We start from the raw sequence: 23,489 nt of genomic DNA on the forward strand, positions 1-23,489 counted from the left end.
TCATAACACAGGCCATTTAATCTCCCAGATAAAGTTTTTGGCACTTCACCTTTGCCTCAGCCTCTGCTTTCTAGACCACAACTTCTATTCTTGTGCCTGGTACCTCATGGTTGCAGGACGACTGCTCTATCTCCAGATGGCACCGACATGTTCCAGGAAAATTAGGGGTAGAATGCATCCATCTCTGGTTTTTGAGAATGCACAAGCTTTGCCATAAAGCCAGTCCAGCAGATTTCTGTGGCTGTCTCATGGTCAGAACATTACATAGATGACCTAACTGCGAGAGAGCCTGGGGACCCCAGTATTTGGCCTCTCTGCCTCAAAAGTAGAGGAATATTGAGGGTTGGTGGCTCTGAGCATCAAGGCCCACCCATTTCCACCCCTCTAGATCCACCTTTGGCTTCCCCTGGCTCCAACCACACCCCACTGTTCTTACTTCTCCACCATCTGTACCCTTTCTCACATCCACACCTTTGCTTTTCCTGCCACCTGCCCCACCTGGTCCTCCTGGCATCCTTCCATAACTTCTCCTTCTACCTCAGCCTCAGTCAGGTACCCATCCTCATCATTTCCTAATACCCCATAGTGGTACCAAGGAGCTACAGGGATTGACAGGTACTCTTTCTGTGCCTTTCTCCCATGTTGCAAACCCGCCACCACTGTGCTTGGCTCATGTCGAGTCATGGCGAAAGCACCATGTGCCCTCATTATCCGCCTTTACCTCTGTCCACAGGCTCAGACAAGAGTCAGGGCATGCTGGCCTTGTCCATCAGTCCCAATCGGCGATATCTTGCTATCTCCGAGACTGTGCAAGAAAAACCCATCATCACCATTTATGAACTGTCATCCATCCCTTGTCGGAAGCGCAAAATCCTTAACAATTTTGACTTCCCCGTTCAGAGGTTTATTAGCATGGCTTTTTCTCCAGACTCCAAATACCTGTTGACTCAGACATCACCTCCAGAGTCAAACCTTGTCTATTGGCTGTGGGAAAAACAGAAAGTAATGGCTATGATTAGAACCGACTCTCAAAACAATGCTGCCTACCAGGTACCTTCCCGCATAACAAGTACAATGCAGGTTATGAAAAATAGTATAAGCTTCATGGAATGCTGTGTGCGAGCAACAGTGCTAATTTCATTTGCATTTCTAAATTTAGTCTCTCAAAAACCACATGTGGTCTGTATGATTATTATCGTCCTTTTATATATGAGATGACTGAGGCTCCTAGAGGTTAAGCCTCTCACCTAAGATCACACAGGTAATGGGGTGGCGGGGGCTGGAGTCCCTGTCTGCAGTGCCTGTCTTCTTTCCTGTGGCCCAGAACTGCTTTCCCAGCTTGGGCCCCGAGATGGACTGAGAACTCACTTTTTCTTGCTGGTCCTGGCCTCTTCTGGCAGTGGGAAGATTTTAAGAATGTAATGCGAAGTGGTAGAACTTGAGGAATATGTCCATGAAATTGCAGTTACATGGGGAGTGGAACTTGCCATCATGGTTTGAGGGTAAAACGAAGAGGACACTTGCGAAGGCTGATGGATTACTTAGGCAAGGGGTCCCAAGGAGGTTTTATCTTGGTGCAGTCACCCCAGGCTAGGATCTGGTACTCAGCTTTACAATTCAAGAACTCAGATCTGCTCATGTTCAGAGATATGAGCCAGTCAGTGTCTCAGGAATGGACTGCATTATTCTCACGAGAGGCTGATGGCAACCCCAGCATGTGACGACGAGAATGCTCCCATCATTTACCTGGTGCAGTTCCTCCCTAGCGACAGAGAACTTGGGAGGTGAAATGAGTAATCAGAGGTTACTTGGTGACCAAAGGCAAGAGAGCTGGAGGATTAGTTCGTCTAGGCCTTGGTGAGGTCAGGCCCAGCCTCTCTAAACAGAGTAGAGTACATCCCTTAGAATGTAGATTCTAGATCCGCTAGATTCAGTGAACATTTATGGGACGCGCACTATGAACCCAGCCCTGGGAATACAGGGTTGAAGAAATTACAGCCCATCAGATGTAGTAGGAGTGCAGGTTGACTGCTATTATAATACATCCCATTTGGTGGGAGAATGCATAGCTGTTGCTGACATGGTCCCTTTCCCCCTGGGCAGGGCACGTAAACCCACCAGAGCCCCCCTTTTCCAGCTGAGGCTTTGTTCCATTTTTGTCAAGACCTGCTTATCTCCTTTTTGGCCTTGGTAAATGATCTCTGTAGGTTTCCTAGTTTAAGATGCTGGGCTCTACAAATATGATGAAACTGGGCACTTGTCAAATATGGTATCAAAACTTACCATGATTTCATGATGTTTAAAGGCTACTCTGGGCTACCGGAAATAAATATTCATGAAATGAGAAGTAATTCCATCAAAGTAAGTTTGATCCTTTCCCATTTTACAGGTAAGCTTCAATCCCCAGGATAACACTCAGGTTTGTGTCACCGGAAATGGGATGTTTAAGCTCCTCCGTTTTGCTGAGGGAACCCTGAAGCAAACCAATTTTCAGAGGGGAGAGTCCCATAACTATCTAGCCCATGCCTGGGTGTCTGAGGACAAGATCATCGTTGGCACCGATACAGGCAGGCTCTTCCTCTTTGAATCTGGAGATCAACGCTGGGAGACAAGTATAATGGTCAAGGAGACCTCCAGTGAAACCAAGAACCTGGAGAAGATCCAGGAATCCGAGAGGTAATGGTGCCCCTCTGGGCTGGTGCTCTTGTGAAAATATGCTCGTCATCCTAATAGCCTTACACCAAAAATAGCTTTCTTTCAAAGTTACTCAGAACCCCCTCCCACCTTAAAATCAACTCTTTTCATCTTCCCTCTGCCTTTCTCATGTTCGTCTGTATTCACGCACAAATTTAACAGTTACGACCACAGCCTAGATACAATTCTTTTTATTTTTATACCTACTCTCATTTTATAACCATTTCAGATGATTAGTCTTCAAAACCACAGATTTTCAAACAGACATTTTCTAGTAGCTACCTAATTTTCTGATTCAATTCAGTAACTGGCCACTAAGTCCTTGCAGTATGCAAGGCACCTTGCTCTGTGCTAGGGACATGGGTACTCAAGGACCTCACAATTCGAAAGGAGCCAGCAGACCCACAAAGAAGTACAGGGAGGTTGTTGGTAAATCCGACAAAAGCATATGGGGTAAAGTGGGGGCTCAGGTCAACTTTACCTTTACAACAGCCAATAATAGTCATATCTCAAACATATTAGGATGCACCATTGCATGTACTAGTCACTGTGTTAAGCACTCTGTGACTTTGTGTATTCTCATTTGAGGCTTACCCTACATAGTGCATACTATTATCATGCCCATTTTATAAAGGACAATGAGGCTCAAACAGAGCCTCAGAGATCATAATACATAAACCCCAAGATCGTAATACTGTCTTCCCGGCTCTGGAAACTAAGTCCTCCAGCACATGACATATGATAAAGTCTTCTCCCCGTGTAACTTTCAGTCCACCATCCCCCTCATACATGACCTCTCCTTTTTCTGTCATGATTTTATTAAGAGCTTCCTAATAAGTCCCCCTGCCCTCCAGTTTGCCATGTTCCTAATCCTGCTGTGGTCTGGTGCTCTAAGAATAAAGCCCAGACTCCTGAACCTGGCCCACGCGTCTCCCTGCTGCTCGGACCCATCTTTACACCCGGAGCATGCACTCCTGCCTCTATCTACCACGCATTTCTCATGCACTCTTGCTTCCGGGCTTGGTCATATGTAGTTCCCCCTACCCCCCGTCCTCCAGACCCATTCACACCCTGACGTACTCTTGTCCGTTCCTCAGATCAGCTGGGAGTTCTCAGTCTCTGCTCATCTCAGGTTGCGCGCATCTCTGCTGTAAATGACCTCAGAAAATCCTCGCTACTTGCCGACTGGCTGCTCGCATCCCACCCAGCTGTTCCCTAATGGTCCTTAGGAGTTGTCCCCTAGACTCTACGCTTCTGAGGGCAGGAACTATGTGCCCTCTTACTTACCATTGTTTCACAGAGTTGTTAACACCGTATAATTCCAATAAGTATTTGTTACGTGGAAGGAAGGAGGGAGAGAAGAGCAGGAGGGAGGGGAGGAGGAAGGAAGTAAGGAGAGAGGGAGAAAGTGGAACCCTGGATTCAAATCTCAGCCCTTCCACTCATTAGTTGTGTATCCTAGAAAACTCTCTGAACCACTTTTTCCTAAAAAGGAGGATAATAGTGGATGGAACGACTGTAGTAATAATAGTGACCACACAGGCTGGATGAGACTACCGAATAAACGGGCAACCTTCCAATCTTTGGAGTTTGTGTAATAGTCTGAGGACAAAGGGTAGCATTTAGGTTATGGGACTCACAATGGGTGATTCCTCCCACACCCAAAGACAGCCCTCCCTTCTCATCCCTAGCTGAACTCTCCTCGTTGGAATCGTCTCTGTCAACCTTATATGCTATTTTCTTTTTCTAGCCTGATTGAATTTCCAACCATCAGCTCCCCGGCCCCTTCCTACGAACAGGTCATGTTGGCCAGGAGCCTCAGCCAGCTGACCATGCCCCAGGTGTTCGCCATTGCAGCTTATTCAAAGGGATTTGCCTGTTCCGCTGGTCCAGGCAGAGTTTTACTGTTTGAGAAGATGGAGGAGAAGGATTTTTACCGGGAGAGCAGGGAAATCCGGGTAAGGAGGGAAGGAAGAGCAGAACTGGGGTTCTCTTGGCACCTGTTCTCCTTGAGCAGAGCACGGACAGGGATTTTGCCGGGAGGAAAGGGCTGTAGTGCTGAGTGGAAATGGGGACTTGAGCCATTAGTCCCTGTTGGTAGTTTTAGGATGGGGTGCACAGAGTGGGGTTTTTAATTGGGAGGATCTGGATTTGAATTCTGGAAGAGAACTTTGGCAAGTTATATTTTCTCTTTGAAGCTTAGTGTTGCAATAAAAATCATATTATGATAGATACTGATATTTAACGTCTGGCACACAGGAAGCGTTCAGTAAATGTTTATGGAATAAGTGATACAAACCGCTATCGAGAGAAAGATCGTCTGTGCTTGGGGAAGATCCAGGAAGGCTCTGGGTGTCTGGTGGGAATCTCTGGAGAGGGGTCCTCGACGAAGGATAGCAAGTGATGGGAGGGAACAGTTTGGGAATTGCAGGTGGAAGGAACAGGTGAGTCATGGGCACCATGGACAGCAAGCAGGTGGCATGTCTGGGAGATGCTGTGCTTCCCGGTGGAGAGGAACTGAATCACTCGAAAGGAAAAGATGGGAGCTGAGGCTGGTGAAAGATCTCGAATGCCAGCCGAAGGAGTGTGTGTGATTCAGCAGAAGCATTACACTTAGGAAAACCAATCCTCCCGGGGCGTGTAGTGGGGGTCGGGGGCACTTGGAGGCACTGGATGTGCTGTGGCTACAGACACACTGAAGGAGCCAGCCTTGATTCTGACCTTATTGGCGGAGTGACTTGAGACGAGCTGCTGACTCCAGCAAAACCTCTGTTTCTTCCCTGAGAAAGTAGCCCATCCCTGGTGGGGTTACTAAAAGGAGGAAGCAATACCTGTGAAATGATGTGACCAGTACTTGGTGCTCCTCAGATGATACCTATTACCACTGCCATGCCTCGGAATCCGTGAAGAGGCTGTGTTAGTCCAGCCAAGCAGTAGTGAGGTCTAGTCACAGCAGTGAATAGCAGGGAAAGTGGGAGGGAGAAGAGCCTTTGTGCAGGTTAAGCCTGTAGAACTTTCCCTGAGTGGACGTGAGCAGGACCTTGAGCAGGACTGAGCAGGAGCCTCTGGCTCTGGTGAGAAGGAAATTTCTACGGTTGATGAGGACACTCAATAAATGATATTGTAGAAGAAAGTGAGAACTGAGTGAGAGGTAAGGATGTGGAGACACTATGTGCAAGCCAACCTTTCAAGAAGTTTGTTAGCAGACAAAAAGCAATGGCAGGGGAAAAGGAAATCTAATGTTACAATGTCTACTTGGCAATTCCCGGCCCTCTCAGGGACTGCTGGCTGGGCTGCTGTGTGACCCTCTTGTCCTTTCTCTGCCCTGTCACCTGCCCCACATGGAAGAGGAGCCGTCACCTTCCCCTCTGCTGCCCTGAGATGCACAAAGTGTGCCCGATGAGGTGACACCCACACTGGGCTTCCGACAGACGGGCAAGGGTGGGATTTAAACAAACACTTGTTTTCAGAGGCGATCTCAAACTGAGATGTAGAGAGATCATTTTCATACGTGCTGCTGTCCCTTAGTCAGCCAGTCATCATGTAAGGGTGAATACGAAACCCACAGAAACAGAAGTGACTGAGGCCCTCCCTTCTCCACATCTGAGGAGGGTCCTGGGAAGCATGCTGGTCTGGGAGTCTGGGAGCGAAAAGTATCTGAGAGAACACTGGAAGTCCCAAGGACACACTGATTGACGATGTGGGAACATTCCTAACAGTTGTTTTGCTTCTTGGGCAGATTCCTGTGGACCCACAGAGCAATGAGCCAAGTCAATCTGACAAGCAGGACATCCTCTGCCTGTGCTTCAGTCCCTCAGAGGAAACCCTGGTTGCCAGCACCAGCAAGAACCAACTCTACAGCATCACCATGTCCCTGACAGAGATCAGCAAGGTGAGTCTTCCCCAGCAAGGCTTCCCTCCAGCCCAAGGACTAGTTACCATGTGGGCAGCTTTTATCCGGATTTGCTGAGCCTGGCTCATTCAGCCTCTTCATAAGAGCAAAAGAAACTCTAATCTTAAGATTTCGCTGTAGACATACTCCACTCTCGGTGGGATTGTGATTGCTTGCAGCCTTCTTGGAGGACACGTTGGAGTTGTCTGTCAGGTTTAAATTGTACATCTCCTTTAACCCTGCGGATGCACTTAAGAGAATTCAAGGTACTCCTATAGCTGCTCATGGACACAAAGATGTACATATATAAAGAAGTTTATTTTTCCTTTTTTGGCTTTAAATAACAAAGAAAGCTAGCATAAAGACACTGCAGACATTGCAACAAAAAAGTACTGTTAAAGATAAAGAGAATCACTCTGAAATACCAAAAGGTTCACTTCACTGAGAAGATAATTTTAAAACCGTATGCACCTGATAGCATGCACTCAAAATACATAAAGCAAAATTTGACAGAACAACAAGTAAAATAGACCATCTACAATCAGAGTAGGAGATTTTAACCTATCTTTCTCAGCAATGGTGTTTTTTCTTAAATAATAGTTTTACTGAGTATTGGTATTTATTCACATGCTATACAATTCACTTATTTAAAGTGTACAATTCAGTGGTCTTGAGTGTATTTACAGTCATGCAGCCATTACCAGAGTCAATTTTAGAGCATTGTCATTGCTTCTGGTTCTTTTTCGCTTGTCCCTGTGGATTTGAAGTACCATCTGAAGTCACTCCCTTAGCCTAGTACAGATTTGCTCCCGCCTACCTTCTTTTTGTTTTTATTGGCAAATATATTTCCATGCACCCAACAAAGCATAAAATATGTATTTTTTCATATAGTGGCTTTCCCACTAAAGTTAAAGAAGAGTGGGGATAAAATATGTGTTTATATTACCTTTTATAATGACATGCTACCTTTACTGGTGTTGTATTTTTCGATGGATTCAAACTACTCTCTGGAGTCACTTCTTTTCAACGTGAAGAATCTCCTTTAGTATTTCATATAAGGCAAGTCTGCAAGCAGTAAACTCTTTTAGTGCTTGTTGGGGATGTTTTTATTTCCCTTTCATTTTTAAGACATAGCTTTGCCTGATATAGAATTCTTGATAGACAGTTTTTCCTTTGAGTACTTTGAATGTGTTATTCTACTCCCTTTTGGCTTCTATTATTTTTGCTGGGAAATCTGCTGTTATCTTATTGGAATTCCCTTGTAACTGATCAATCATTTTGATCTTGGTGCTTTCAAGGTTTTTTGCTTTTTGTTTTTCTTCAGTTTTTGAAATTTTTACTATCATATGTCTATGGATCTCTTTGTGTTTATCTTTCTTGGAGTTCGTTCAGCTTCCTGGATGTGTACATTAATATTTTTCAATAAGTTTGGGAAGTTTTCAGCCATTACTTATTCAAATATTTCTCTGCTCCTTTCTCTTTCTCCTCCCCTCTGGTATTCCCATCATACATATGTTGGTGTGTTTAATCGTGTTCCACATTGACCTGCAATTCAGTTCATTTTTCTTCATTCTTTTTTCTGTTTTTCAGATTGTGTAATCTTTATTGATCTGTCTTTAACCTCACTAGTTCTTTCTTCTGCTAGTTCAGATCTCTTTTGAGTTCCTCTAGTGGATTTTTCACTCCTGTTAATTGTATTTTTCACCCCCAGAATTTTTTTCTTTCTTTTGATAGAGAGAGAGAGCATATACACAAGCAGGGGTGGGGTGTGAGCAAAGGGAGAGGGAGAGAATCTTAAGGAGGCTCCATGCCCAAAGTGGAGCCTGATGTAGGGCTCAATCTCACAACCCTGAGATCATAACCTAAACTGAAATCAAGAGGCAAAAGCTTAACTGACCTGAGCCACCAAGGCACCCCCATGAATTTCTATTTTTTTATTAGTTTTATTTTATTTTTTAATTAACATATAATGTATTATTTGCTCCAGGGGTACAGGTCTGTGAATTGTCAGGTTTACACACTTCACAGCACTCACCATAGCACATACCCTCCCCAATGTCCATAACCCAACCACCCTCTCCCTACCCCTCCTCCCCCCAGCACCCCTCAGTTTGTTTTGTGAGATTAAGAGTCTTTTATGGTTTGTCTTCCTCCTGATCCCATCTTGTTTCATTTTTTCCTTCCCTACCCCTCAAACCCACCACCTTGCTTCTTAAATTCCTTGTATCAGGGAGATCATATGACAATTGTCTTTCTCTGATTGACTTATTTTGCTCAGCATAATACCCTCTAGTTCCATCCACATTGTTGCAAATGGCAAGATTTCATTTCTTTTGATGGCTGCATAGTATTCCATTGTATATATATACCACATCATCTTTATCCATTCATTTGTTGATGGACATCTAGGTTCTTTCCATAGTTTGGCCATTAGGGACATTGCTGCTATAAACAATGAATTTCTATTTTTTAAATAATTTTTATCCCTTTTTGATATTCCCTATTTGATCTGACATTGTTATCAGAAGTTTCTTTACTTCTTTAATTATGGTTTTCTTTAGTTCTCTGAATAGATCTATAATGGCCACTGTGAAATCTTCGTACTTTGAATCCAATACCTGGTCACTCTCACAAGCAATTTCTGGTGCCTATGTGTACAAAAATGCAAATTAAAACAAGTCTGAGATCTTTCCTTTTTTTTTTTTTTCAATGACACTTTTCCTTGCTTTAATGTTTTTTAATCTTTTTTTGCTTTTGAAATGAACTTTCAATTACAAAATATCAAACTACACTCAAAAATGCCAGCTATTGGCGTAGTATGGAGAGGCTCACAGCTAAGGACAGATAGCAGTGGCAGGTGGCAGGAGGTGGGAAGTGATTGAAGCAGTGGTTACAAATGTTCACAGGAAGCTAAAACTATTCTGTACCCTAAAGTTAGCATAAGCTAGAGTCTCCACTGCCTTGGTGGGTGGCCTCAGAGTGTTTGGGTTCAGATTCTACAAGGCAATACAGTTCCTTCCAGTTAAGAGTCCTTGGCTTGCACCAGTCACAGGGTGGCCAGATGGCACTAGACCAATCTAGTCTATTGATTTTTCAGACTGTTGTCATAGATGTACCAAGAGACTTCAGGAGCTCTACGCTTCAGTGACAGCATGTAACTTGGGTTTCCTGGCTAGATACGTAGCTCAAGCAAAATCCAAATGCCATCAATGAGCTTCAGGGATTAGTACAGCATGTTCTGCCCTTCCACATTCCTCTTGGCAGTAGTATAAACGTTGTTGTTTTAAATTTGCTGGGAAGTGTTGACATTTAAATAACATTCCTTAATCTAAAACTGAGCTTTGTTTTCATTGGGAACATCCTTCCTTGTTGCAAGGAAGACCTGGCACTTCATTTGCCATCTTCTACAGAAAGCACATTGAGTGGGATGAGGCAGCTGAAGTAGTGTCATGGTGATGTACTACCCCTCTGATTCCCCAGAGAGCAAAGTGACAAGTGGAAGGGCCAACTTTTCAGTAGCATATTCTAGTCATCAGAGTCCTTGGGTAATAACTCTAGAAACTTCATTAGTTGAAAGCACCAATACTGAGTTGGCAGGAGATAGCCAGGGAGTTATGTGCTCACAGATGCTCTAAACTTCTGTCATTGTTAGGGTTGTTGTTAGATAGTCCAAGATGAAAATCTGGCCCTATTCAGTGTACTCATTTGGGGATGTCAGCAGGTTATTGATGTTCTGTGGATTCAGATCGAGCAGGTTGCTATTTAGGTGGGATTCACTGATTTCAGATAATGCTACCACCACTGGATTTAAATCTGCTATGAGATCCCACGGAGAATCCAGAAATCCCTGTTCTTCCACCGTGTGAGTATTGATATCATAGACTTTTGCCACACAAAATTGCTGCTGCTGTTTTCCAACATAGGGATCATCCTTCAAGCACATGCAAAAGGGCTCACAAAGATCTTGTATAATTTTGTCCACCCAGATACACCCCATGGTCCTGACTGCCAAGGCCATAACTAGAGGATAGGGATCTTCACAGTCCTACACAAAGCTGTTGACAGCCATGATGGCCATGTCTGGCTGACTCTTGGAGTAGTTCATCAAATAGAGATACACAAGCCTCTTTAATTCCAGACTGGTTTGCATACGGTTCACTACATATGGAAAGAGAGAGCTGACATCCTCCCCCACAGTCATGGCAACAGTCACTTTCTTCACAGCCTCCCTCTCTTTTCTTTTTTTTTCCTTATTGAGTTCAGCCTGCAATTGAAAGATTTCTCCTTTTTCATTGATTGTGAAATGCTTGGAGTCAGTTATGGTTTGGGATTTTTTTTTAATTTAAATTTTTTAATTTAAGTTCAGTTAACATAGAGTGTATTATTCGTTCCAGAGGTAGAGGTCAGTGATTCTTCAGTCCTAGATAATACCCAGAACTCATTGCATCACATGCCCTCCTTAATGCCCATCACCTCAACTCCCTCCCCTCCAGCAACCCTCAGTTTGTTTCCTATGATTAAGTCTCTTGTGGTTTGTCTCCCTCTCTGATTTCATCTTGTTTTATTTTTCCTCCCCTTCCCCTATGATCCTCTCTTTTTTTTTTTTTCTTAAATTCTGCATATGAGTGAGATCGTATAGTAATCGTCTTTCTCTGATTGACTTATTTCACCTAGCATGGTTTAGGATCTTTAATGTGAGACAGAGGCAAGGGCAGGGGTGGCCGCAGCAGCCAGAGAGCATGGCCCGAGTGGTGGGGTAATGGTTTCCTGCACGTCACAACTGAGAGTCTTCTTTGTAAGAATTATTTTTAATATATTACCAAAAATTAGAAAGTCAGATCTCAGAGACTTCTGAGAACAAGGGAGAAGGGGGATCCTAATGTGATGGTGATGGGGATGTAAACCCGCACAGGTATTCCAGAGAGCAATCTGGTAGTTCTTGGTCAAATAGAGAATGCATACATCTTGTTACCCAGTGGTCTGGCCCTAGAAGCATACCAGGACTGCTAAAGAACATGCCCAAAGGCCTTCACCTTGATGTTCGTAGGAATGGAGAGTTGAAGACAACCCAGATGTCCATTCCTAGGAGTGATAGAAAAGTGAAGTAGCTGGATTCATTCTACAGAATACTAAACCTAAGTTAGAAGCGATGATTATACATATGACAACACAGATGGTTGAGAGAAAAAGGTAAAACTAAGAATGCAATCTGAAGCACATGCCGTTTACAGAAATATCCAAGGACAGAAATGAAACACATTGATTGGTGCCTTTGAGAGGGAAGAATAAGAGTGAAAATTAAAGAACAGAGAAATGAAATAAACATAAAATAAAAAATGACCATACATGAATTGATTATGACGGTCTACAGCTCTGCCCCTGGGATATAAAATAAAGAGAATAAAGATACCAAATCAAGGAAATAGGAAGCCAGGTCATCAGATGAGCTTTGGGAATGAGAGAAGAGGAAGAGCATTTGAAGGGCCTAGAAAGAGAATAAATAGCATGAAATTGGTATCTCTTGTAGATTCAGGAAGTGAACTTACTGAGAAACCTGGCAGAGTTACTGGGTCCGTTGGAGGGTTGCGGTCTTGAATTCTAAGTGAAACCAGTAAGCCTGCTTGCCTGATTCTCCATCATTGTACAGCTTCTCAGGCAAAGGCACAGAAAAAAAACCCAAAAAACGAAAAACAAAAAAGGAAGAACTACTGCTGTTCTTTTTTTTTTTTTTTTTTTTAAGATTTCATTTATTTATTTGGCAGAGATCACAAGTAGGCAGAGAGGCAGGCAGAGAGAGATGGGGAAGCAGGCTCCCTGCTGAGCAGAGAGCCCCATGCGGGGCTCCATCCCAGGACCCTGGGATCATGATCATGACCTGGGCTGAAGGCAGAGGCTTAACCCGCTTAACCCACTTAGCCACCCAGGTGCCCCACTATTGCTGTTCTTAAGATAAGAGACTTGAGTATGTTTAAAAGCTGGTAGGAATGTACCAGTAGAGACAAGCCCCAGCACGGCACCTTTTCCTCCGAGGTGGTAAGGAAGGCCGAGAGGAGAGAGATAAGCTAATAAGTGGGAAAGGGCCAGGATTTGACGGAACCCTCATCCCAGCCTTTGTCTGCACCTGATTGAACTCCCTGGCCATCACTCCTCCTTCAGGTGTCCCAACGATAAAGCCCCCAGTTACAGAACACGTGGGGCCTACACAGCCAGAGTAATAGAATACATTTTCATGTCAAATATTCACCCAGTTCCCACTGCTGCCGGTGGCAGAACAGCACCGTTTCTCTGGAGAGGAATTTGGCAGTACCTTTCAAGGTCTTTAGAATTTCAAATGACATCCCCCTCCCCTTATTCTATTTCTAGAAAAGTATCCATTGTGTCAGTCCCAGCCTGCTGATGGCGATGCTATTGGCTAGGCACTTGATCAGGCCCATAGTACTCCTAGCAAACCCCCAGACGTTTCTGCCACCAGGGACAGAGATGTGGCTGGACCAGACCTTTTGTTTCTCACTAAGATTGCAGGAGGCACTTTAGCAAAAACCCTCAGGGAACTTCGGGGAACATGATTTATTACTCACAGGCTCTGGAGGGTAAAGAGCACACATGAGGGCCACACGGCGAGGTCATGGAGAGAGAGAAAAAGAGAGAGGGCACGGGACTTCGCTTATATAAGGCAGTAAAGGTGGGATGTCTAGGATTATATGTGTTCACTCTTTATGGGCTAATTGAAGGCTTAAGGGCATGATTGAGAGCATAGGAAGGGAGAAGTGGGATCAATCAAGCAGTCAGTGTCTAAGTTATCCAGGGCATTCTGAAAAAGGGACCTCCATGGGTAGGGGCACTCTACTTCCTTACCTGGTGGTTTCGCTAGCAACCGGCAATAAGTCTATCCAGGTGGAGGTATTTGGAAATGGATGCCTGCATATTCAAAAGCTTAGTGTTGGACACTCACACCTCAGGATCTAAGGAGGTAATCACAGAGGTACACAGACATACATGCAAACATGTTTAGCCTGGTTACTCCTAAATAACAAAAAAATGGAATCCACTGAAGTGTTCCCACAGTAGAGGAATGGTAATCTATATTAAATTCTGGCATAGCTATAGAATAAAATATTGTATCGCCATTAAGATAATGTTTTAAAATAAGATGCATGATACCAAAGCAGTCTTCCTACAGCCTGATTCCTGGGTAGCCAGGCTAACTGATGCTCCTCATAGTACTGAGAGCTGACGTGCACAGCCAGCCTCTCGCTCACTCTGCCAGATCTCACTCTGTGATTTCTCCAGGGGGAGCCCGCTCACTTCGAGTATCTGATGTACCCCTTGCACTCGGCATCCATCACTGGTCTAGCCACGTGCATCCGCAAACCCCTCATTGCCACCTGTTCTCTGGATCGATCCGTTCGCATCTGGAATTACGAATCAAAGTAAGGATGAAAGGCATTGCTATTGTAGTGTGCAAGATTTCAGTTGTTAAATTTGTTCATGTGAATCGTTTTAATTAGAAAATTTTTAAATGTAATTGCTTAGAAGCTTTCAGTTGGAAAGGAATTTTTTTTTAAGATTTTATTCATTTATTTGAGTGAGAGAGCACATGCAGGGAGGAGGGGCAGAGGAGGAGGGAGAAGCAGGCTCCACACTGAGTAGGGAGGCCAACACAGGGCTTGATCCCAGGACCCTGGGGTCATGATCTGAGCCGAAAGCAGCTGCTTAACTGACTGAACCACATGGGCACCCTGGAAATGATGTTTTTTTTAGCAAGTCAGGCAACGTACCTGCTTCCCTTCTGTTTTTGTTTGTGCTTGACCTAGAAGATTGCTTTGTGTTCATTAAGTACTTACCACGTGCCAGACACCATGCTGGACACTAGGGACATAAAGATAGCACACCAGTATCTCACCTTCTTGTATAACTTCCTATGTTCTTCCAGTTTTCCTATCCCCTCACTCCCATTTGATGTACTTTTTGCCACATAGAGCTCTCAGGATCACTCATTCCATCTCTTTCTCCTTATCCCTGCCCCCGTCACCCTTAACTCCCTAATGAATTTACCCTCCTGGCATAGCTCCCCTGAGAATCTCCAACTTAGTTTGGCCCCACACTGGAATATCTTGGGTCTTTGTGTATGGCCACTGGGCTGCTGGGAAAAAACTGTATGATCCCTCTGATCTGGTGACTCTAGATGGATCTGTGCCCTCAGCATCACTAGACAGCTCATTGATCACATCCCCTAATTTCCATACTCATTGCTGGGGACACTCCCCAAAGAACCAAAATCTAGAAAAAAGAGGAACCAATCATTTTAAGCAACAACATATCTCAAATGCTATGATAAAAGAATTTACCAGATAAAGTGGAGGGCTCAAGGGCATTAGCGGGCTAGACTTCTAATTCAGTAGTTGGTCTTTCTCACAGCACACTGGAGCTATTTAAGGAATACCAAGAAGAGGCATATACAATCAGCCTTCACCCGTCTGGACACTTCATTGTAGTAGGGTTTGCTGACAAACTACGCCTTATGAATCTACTCATTGATGATATACGTTCCTTCAAAGAATATTCTGTCAGAGGATGCAGAGAGGTAAGACGCTGGAGATAATGGTCCAGTTTTGTAGAAAACTGGGGTTGAAATATCAAGAACTCTTGTTCTTTGAGTATCATCAGATAATTGAAGTGAGTGGACTCCCTCTGGAAAAACACGCTCTTGTGAGGTGAGACCAAAGCCTGTCTTAAAGAACTTCAGTGACTTTAAAAGAAGAAAAAGGAAGAAATCTAGTTCTTCTCTCACCACATTCTTGAACGTATGGGCTCCATCTCGTTTTTCTCATGCTCATCAAGATATTTCATAGAACCCCAAGCCTTGTGAGATCCCAGGTGTGATTAATCCTCTCTGTGATTGCAGAGAAACAAAAAACATCAAAAAAGCAAAGCTATCTCAGACTCAGAGTCCCAACTGGAAAGGTGAGGTTGGAGACTGAGTGGGGCCAGGGAATATGCATGTTAACAGGGAAAGGCAGGAAGCAGCCCATCGCACTTCCCCCTGAGATGACTGCAGAAACCAGATAGTGACTGAGGGAATTGCTTCCCCACTCTGAAACTTCTAGAGACGGATTGGGTGCTGTGCACTACGATCCAAGCAGCTTCACGGTCAGTGCGCACGGCAGTGGCAGCAATCTTGGCCAGTATGAGCTATGGCAATAGCAAAGATGCAGTCCGTCCTCAGTCCTAGATGTGCCTTCCACCAATTCCCACTTCCACAAATGTTTTAGCCAGAGCTCTCCAGGAAAAGGAGCTCTTAGCTGTAACGTTCGGACTACTCATTTCTTTCTTTCATTCTTGATGTCTTGCTTTATCTCTTCGCAGTGTTCCTTTAGTAATGGTGGTCACCTGTTCGCTGCAGTCAATGGAAATGTGATTCACATTTTTACCACCACAAGCCTGGAGAACGTCTCGAACCTGAAAGGACACACAGGGAAGGTAAGTGAGTGAGCAGTGTCCAGGGAAATGAGGCGCATAGAGTCAAGCATTTCACTCACTGAGTGAACAAAAGAGAAATGAGCCCTTTCTTCTTGGATTTCACTGTTTACGTGGGGGAAGGAAACAATAAAACAAAAGCACAGGCTAATTACTAATTACAATAAATGCAGTCAAAGAAAAGCATGGGGTGTTATGAGAGTAAATAATGAAAGAGTTGGCATAATTTAGATGGGGGTGTTGACAAAGGCTGGGTCCTAAGAAAGTAGGAAGGAATTAACCAGACACAGCTGGTGATCATCATTGCAGATAGGAATCCAAAGACCCTGGGATGAGAGATTGCATGGCTGTCAGAGGAACTGAAAAGTCTGTGGGGCTGGTATGTACACATCAGGATGAAACGCAGGAATGAGCCGAGATTGGTGAGGTTAGCAGGGCCCCAAGTACATGGAACCTTCCAGGCCTTTTAAGGATAAAAATGATAAAAAGGGGTTGTCCTCCTTGTTCCTTTAAACCATTGTAGACATTCAGGGCAGGGAATAATATGACCAGATTTGCATTTTAGATTACTTTGGCTGCAGAGAGAAGAATATATTAAAAAGGACAGGGTGGAAATGGTAAAGAGAATATTGTAGAGATCTACACTACTTTGGACCACAATGGAGGTGGGACAGATAGGGAGAAGTAGGTGGATTCAAAAGATATTGAGGAAGCAAAGCCGACAGTTTTTAGACAGAGTGGAGGTGGGGTATGAAGAGAAGTGAGGACCCAAAAGTTGAAAGGCTAAGAAGAAAGGTGAAAGAATTTGGAAAGGAAAAGCACTTAAGAAAGGCATTATATGCAGAAGGACCTGTTAAAGATGATGGAATGGGAGTATAAAATAGGATAGTGGTTTGGGATATACGTGGCTGGAACACTGAGCACATTCCAGGAGTGGTAGAAGGAGCTGGAAAGGTTGGCTGCATCACAGTGTGTGTCCTATGCCAAGAAATTGGACTGTAGGCGATGAGAAGCTACTGAAAGGATTTAAGAAAGGAAGTAGTGGGATTAGAAGGTACTTCTCCAGGGGTGCCTGGGCGGCTCAGTTGCCTGGGTCCTGGAATGCAGCCCTGCATCAGGCTCCCTGCTCAGCGGGAAGCCTGCTTCTCCTTCTCCCTCTGCCACTTTCTCTCTCACTATCTCAAATAAGTAAGTAAAATCTTGGAAGAAAGAAAGAAAGAAGCGAAGGAGCAAACAAAGAAATGAACTTCTCCAAACAGTATTGAGGATGGATTAGAGGGGAGGGAAGTTGGAGGGATGGAGACCAGCTAAGAAGTGAGGCTAAAAGATGAGTCAGGAAGTAAACCGTGGCTTTTGTAGTAGAGACAGAAAGAAACATGATATTAGTTCTATATTGTACTTGTTATGTTGATGTGCCCAAGAAGTATGACACATGAAAGTGGAGGTCAGGAAAGAAGGCTGGAAATGAAGATTCAGGGGATTCGGTGGTAGTGGAAGTCAGAGGCATGAATTACATCACCGAGGGCCTGTGTAGAATCTGAGAAGAATCTTGGGTAGGAGACAGTTGACCAACATTTAAGGAACTGGTTTAGTAAAGAAAGCCCGTGAAGGAAGGCACAGAAGAACTGGGAATCAAGGAATTGTATCACAGAAGCTAAGGAACTCATTCCTAAAAGGATATAGAAGTTGGGGGCATTTAAGGTCAGAGAGGGGCCCTGGGGGGCTCAGTTGGTTAAACATCTGACTCTTGGTTTTGGCTCAGGTCATGATCTCATGGGTTGTGAGATCAAGCCCCATGTTGGGCTCCATGGTCAGAGGGGAGTTTGCTTGAGATTCTCTCCCTCTGCCACTTTCTCCACTTGCACACATGCACACATGTGCTCTTTCTCTCAAAAAAGAAAGAAAGAAAGAAAGAAAGAAAGAAAATCTTTTTAAAAATTTAAAAATAAAGGTCAGAGAGAAATCCTGTAAACTGACCATTGAGTTTAGCAAGTCACAGGTGGATCAGTGCAGGTGCTATGAAAACACAAGTGTTATTGAGTTACTGACCTTCTTCAGTTTCAACAGTGGGATTGGTCTTCAAGCGACTATGGAGATGCAGATGAAATCACACCAGGTAATTCTGATGCTCTTTCTAGAACTCTGTGCTCCTCCACGGGAGGCCCTCCCTCACCAGCAGCTATTTGTTTCACAACTTCGCAAATATTTATAACACTGGTGTCTAACCAGGGAAATATGTTGGGCTTACATCTGCAATGTATAAAAAAAAAAAATACAGATGGAGGATGCAATAAAGCCATACTTAAAGGAAAATTTATAACCTTGAATGTATATATTAGAAATATAAAAAAAGATAAAAAGTCAGTGATATAATCATCCACCTCAAGAAATTAGGAAATGAACAGCAAGTAAATTCAAAGAAGATAAAAGGAAAGAAATAATAAGGCTAAGAGCAAAAGTTAATGAAATAAAAAACAAACACAATAAAAGATCATCAAAGCCAAAACCTGCTTTGGATTTTTTTTTTTTTAAGTAATCTTTACCCTCAACATGGGGCTTGAACTCACAATCCTGAGATCAAGAGTTGCATGCTCTACCAAAACCAGCCAGGTGCAACCAAAACTTAGTTTTTTGAAAATGCAAAGCCAGGTGCAACCAAAACTTCGTTTTTTGAAAATGCAAAATGGACAAGCCTTTGACATGACTGATCAAGGGAGGACAAAAAAGAGGTAAATAACCAAGGTAAATAACCAGTTTGAGAAATGAAAAGGGGATATCATTACAAATCCTATCTATAATAAAAAAGATCAAAAGAGGATATTTTGAACAACTTTATATAAATTGAATATATAGATGAAACCAACAAATTCCAAGAAAAATTGAGTCTGTAGAGAATTTATAAGGAAAACTAGGCCCAGAGCATATCACTAGAGAATTATATCAACTTGTAAGGAAAAGAATGACACTAATCTTTTTTTCTTAACTTTATTTTATTTTTTCAGTGTTCTAAGATTCATTGTTTATGCATCACACCCAGTGCTCCATGCAATACGTGCCCTCCTTAATAACCACCAGTTTCATCCTAACCCCCCACCACCCTCCCCTCCAAAACCCTCAGTTTGTTTCTCAGAGTCCACAGTCTCTCATGGGTTTGTCTCCTCCTCCAATTTCCCCCAACTCCCTTTCCTCTCCTTCTCCCAATGTCCTCTGTGTTATTCCTCATGCTCCACAAATAAGTGAAACCATATTATAATTGACTGTCTCTGTTAGACTTATTTCACTCAGCATAATCTCCTCTGATCCCATCCATGTTGATACAAAAGTTGGGTATTCATCCTTTCTGATGGCTGAGTAATATTCCATTGTATATGTGGACCATATCTTTTTTATTCATTCATCTGTTAAAGGGCATCTTGGTTCTTTCCACAGTTGGTGACTGTGGCCATTGTTGCTGTGAACACTGGGGTACAGATGGCCCTTCTTTTCACTACATCTATGTATCTTTGGGGTAATACCCAGTAGTGCAATTGCAGGGTCATAGGGTCTGTTTTTAATTTCTTAAGGAATCTCTACACTGTCTTCCAAAGTGGCTGCACCAACTTGCATTCCCACCAACAGTGGGAACAATACTTGTTATTTACTGTCTTGTTAATTTTGGCCATTCTAACTGGTGTAAGATGGTATCTCAATATGGTTTTGATTTGAATCTCCTTGATGGCTAATGATATATGAACATTTTTTCATGTGTCTGTTAGCCATTTGTATGTCTTCTTTAGAGAAGTGTCTGTTCATGAAGAATGATGCTAATATTGAAGAAACTCTTATCAAGAACAGAAAAAAGAGCAAATACTTCCCAATACTGTTTTATGAGGCCTGCATAATCACGATACCAAAACCTGCCAAAGACATCACAAGAAAGGGCCAGCCAGTCTTTTTCATGAACATAAAAACATCCTAAACAAAATATTATTAAACCAATCCACCAACATAGAAAAAGGATAATACAGAATGACCAAGTTGGATTTATTCCAGCAATACAAGGTTGTTTTACAACTTGAGATCAATTAATATACTATACCACATTGACATAAACATGATTTTTCATCCTTATGATCTCCATAAGTCCAGATACAATAAAAATTGATAACATTTAATATCCATTTATGATTTTAAAAACAACACTTAAAAACTAAAAAATAATGGAACGTCTCCTTTTACTTACTAAAAATCTTATACAAGGAGCACCTGGGTGGCTCAGTCAGTTAAACATCTGCCTTTGGTTCAGGTCGTGATTCCTGGGTCCTGGGATGGAGCCCTTCATCGGGCTCCCAGCCCAGCAGGAACCCTGCTTTTCCCTCTCCCTCTGCTGCTCCCCCTGCTTGTGCACGCTCTCACTCTCTCTCTCTCTGTCAAATAAATAAATAAAATCTTTTTTTAATTCTTAAAAATCTTATGCAAGATATTTAAGAAAACCTACAACAAACGCCCACTTGATCAAAAAATTATGAAAGCATTCCTTCTGAGATAGAGAACAAAACATGATGCCTTCAGTTAGCCTTGTACTGAGTCCTAACTAATGCAATAAGGCAAGAAAAGGAAATATGTGTTAGTCCATGAGCCTGCTATAACAAAATAGCACAGACTGGTAACTCATAAACTACAGAAAATTTCTCTCACTGTTTGGAGGGTGGGAAGTCCAAAATCCAGGTGCCAGCATGGGTAGGTGAGGGCTCTCTTCCTGGCTGTAGATTTCTCATGTCCTCACAGGGTGGAAGGGGTGACCTAGCCCTTTGGGGCCTCTTTCCTAAGTGCACTAATCAACATATGAACCATGGGGGAGGTGGGATGGGAGGTAAGAGACACAAATATTCAGACCATAGCAAAATAAAAGGCGTAAAAATTGGAAAGAAATAAATAAATCATCATAGATGACATGATTGAGTATGTAGGAAGCTCAAAGAATTTATCTGAAAATAAACTATTAAAATTAGTGAATCTAGGAATACCGTTGGAAATCATGTCCCTATATTTTTTCAAGTGTATTTTTACATAATAGTAACAAACAGAATGCAATTTCAAAGGTGGAGAGGGAGCTAAAGAAGTGGTCAAGGATGTGCCTGACAGGGTAGGAGTCCTGGAAATACCAAAAGAAGTGGCCAGTGGGTCAGGATGTAGGTCACTTAGGAGGAGATTGAGAAAATAAGCAAACATACTGAAGATAATAGGAGGCACGTCTCTCACTGCTGGAGAAGGGAATTACAAATATGACAACAGGGAAAGCCTAGAAAGATGTGTCTTTGTTTAGTGACCTGGCTGAACTAATTCTGAGAAGTCTTTCCTTCCCCTGCAGTGTGCAGCCTTGATGTCTCTGCTCAGATTTTTTTTTTCTTCTTTTATCATTCCTTCTGGCTACCTAGGGACTGCCCCTGGGCTGACGTGAGTCACTTAGGAGTCGCAGACTGGGCTTAGCCCCCTGAGCCAGTTAACTTTTTACCCTTTACTGCTGGATTTGTGTGGCCAGGAGGCTGTCACAGTGCACGGAGTTCACATTTTTTGTTCCTTGTTCAGCCAGAGACTGACTAGTAGTTTGGAGGTTCTCTCTGTGATTGCACCCAAGAGAGTACAGCTTTAGTCATGCATACAGTCTTCCAGGCTGCCAGGAATAAGTGTGATTTTTATCTCTAAGCCTGGCTTCCTGGGAGATGCCGCGGACCAGAGGTGATTATTATTCAGTTAGCGTTAGGTCAGATGTTATGTTTAAACCCCTTGTGCCAGTGAGGCTTCTGCCCTGTGTTAACGGGTCCCCGTGCAGCTTAGAAGATGCTTTCCAGTTTTCCCCACATCCTGCTCTGACAACTCTTGAGCTGGTGTGGCTGAGCCCATGCACACAGCCCTCCCGACCCCCAGAGTTGTCTCTGTGATTGCAGAAGGGCTCTTCCTGTCCGTCTCTTTCCCTTGTTCTATAAAATAATTCTTATGCTCTGCTATTTTGCTTATATCGTGGACTGAACAGCCTTCTCTAAATTGCTTTCCACCAATATCTCCATGATTTTAGACAATGCCCAGAGGGTGGACTTCTTTCTGCTGTGTTCCAAATAAAGTCAGTTTTGTGCTTGCTGAAGGGCATGTACCAGGAAAGGACATGCTGCCTCAGTCTGGTGGAACACGTGAGGCATGCATCCTCCTTTCCCAAAGGAGGGGTGTGTGTGTCTGTGTGTGTGCTCGCGTGCGTGTGCGCGTGCATGCAGATTTTTAACAGGGTTTATCTTCATCCCTATAGGTTCGTTCAATTGTGTGGAACACGGATGACAGCAAACTGATTTCCTGCGGCACAGATGGTGCCATATATGAATGGAATCTGTCCTCTGGAAAGAGAGAGACAGAATGTGTGCTGAAGTCCTGCAGCTACAACTGTGTTACTGTCTCCCCTGATTCCAAAATTATCTTTGCAGTTGGATCAGACCAGACCCTCAAGGAGATTGCAGACTCTTCGGTGAGTCGGCCTGGGCCTCCCTCCCGGCTGCTGCATTGGTCTGCAGAAGGTAGCCTCTGTGTGGGCTGCAGGAAGAGTGATGGGAAGAGGGCTCATGAGAACAGGGTCCCTTCTCCTTATAATGTCCAGCCCGTCGTGCCTATTGGGTCAGCTCAGTCACTGTTACTCCTGGCATTTCCTGCCCAGCACCCTACCTGACTGGGTGAAACTGTGGGGCCCCTTTCCGCTTCCGTTTTGCTGGCTGGCCATTAAGGTCTCTTCCACCATCCAAGCCCGCAGGTCAGCAGCATCTCTAAACTACATGCTTACCCTGGGGTAGAAACAGAACTATAGTTCCCGCTGTTGCCTCAGCTTGCCACCCTATTTGTTTGAAACCCTCAAACTCTGAATTTTAGGAACTACCTCATTCGGCTCCAAAGAGTTGAGGGAGGAGAGAGGAGCTCAACAAAGGAGCTTCTTTGTACAAATGTGGCTGTGTACTTCTCTGGGCGTCCAGCAACAGCTGACCTTTGTTGGCTTCTCCAGCTTCTCTCCAGTGCTTGTCCCCATCCCGGTGCTGGTGCCTGGGCAAGTGCACAGATACCACTGCAGCAAACTGACCTGAGGTGGGTTCCCCCATGACTAGAACACAGCTGAGAGGAGGGGTTCTGTTTATTGTGCCCCTGAGTAGCTTAGTCCTAATTGTGTGGTGGCTTTTCCAGTGCTGCACCAGAGCAAAGCCCCTGCAGGGCAGACCTACTGTTGCCGCCTCTTGGGATCCCCACTAGCTGTGTGATCCGTGCAAACATTCAACAAGTGTTTGGTGGGAGGGGGGATGGGCAGTTGGGTGGCTAGATGGGGAGGTGAGTGAATGAGCAAGTGAAGAATTGAATGAGTTCCCTGCTGGTAGGGTTTCCTTTATGTAGGAGACACTGGTAATTGCTGAATAACTGT

At 43.8% G+C, this 23,489-nt stretch overlaps 1 protein-coding gene across 1 annotated transcript in view; it reads left to right on the forward strand.

The window, feature by feature from the left end:
- The window catches only part of CFAP57 (cilia and flagella associated protein 57), a 69,786-nt gene that overhangs the window by 4,786 nt on the left and 41,511 nt on the right, over positions 1–23,489 (forward strand). The window contains exons 3-10 of the mRNA XM_059374411.1: positions 734–1,050; positions 2,390–2,676; positions 4,445–4,652; positions 6,434–6,586; positions 13,877–14,016; positions 15,005–15,170; positions 15,953–16,066; positions 22,344–22,556. Coding sequence (XP_059230394.1) covers positions 734–1,050; positions 2,390–2,676; positions 4,445–4,652; positions 6,434–6,586; positions 13,877–14,016; positions 15,005–15,170; positions 15,953–16,066; positions 22,344–22,556 — 1,598 coding nt within the window. The remainder of the gene's footprint in view (positions 1–733; positions 1,051–2,389; positions 2,677–4,444; positions 4,653–6,433; positions 6,587–13,876; positions 14,017–15,004; positions 15,171–15,952; positions 16,067–22,343; positions 22,557–23,489) is intronic.

The sequence above is a fragment of the Mustela nigripes genome, chromosome 14, assembly GCF_022355385.1.
Source record: "Mustela nigripes isolate SB6536 chromosome 14, MUSNIG.SB6536, whole genome shotgun sequence".
NCBI classification, from domain to species: Eukaryota; Metazoa; Chordata; class Mammalia; order Carnivora; family Mustelidae; genus Mustela; species Mustela nigripes.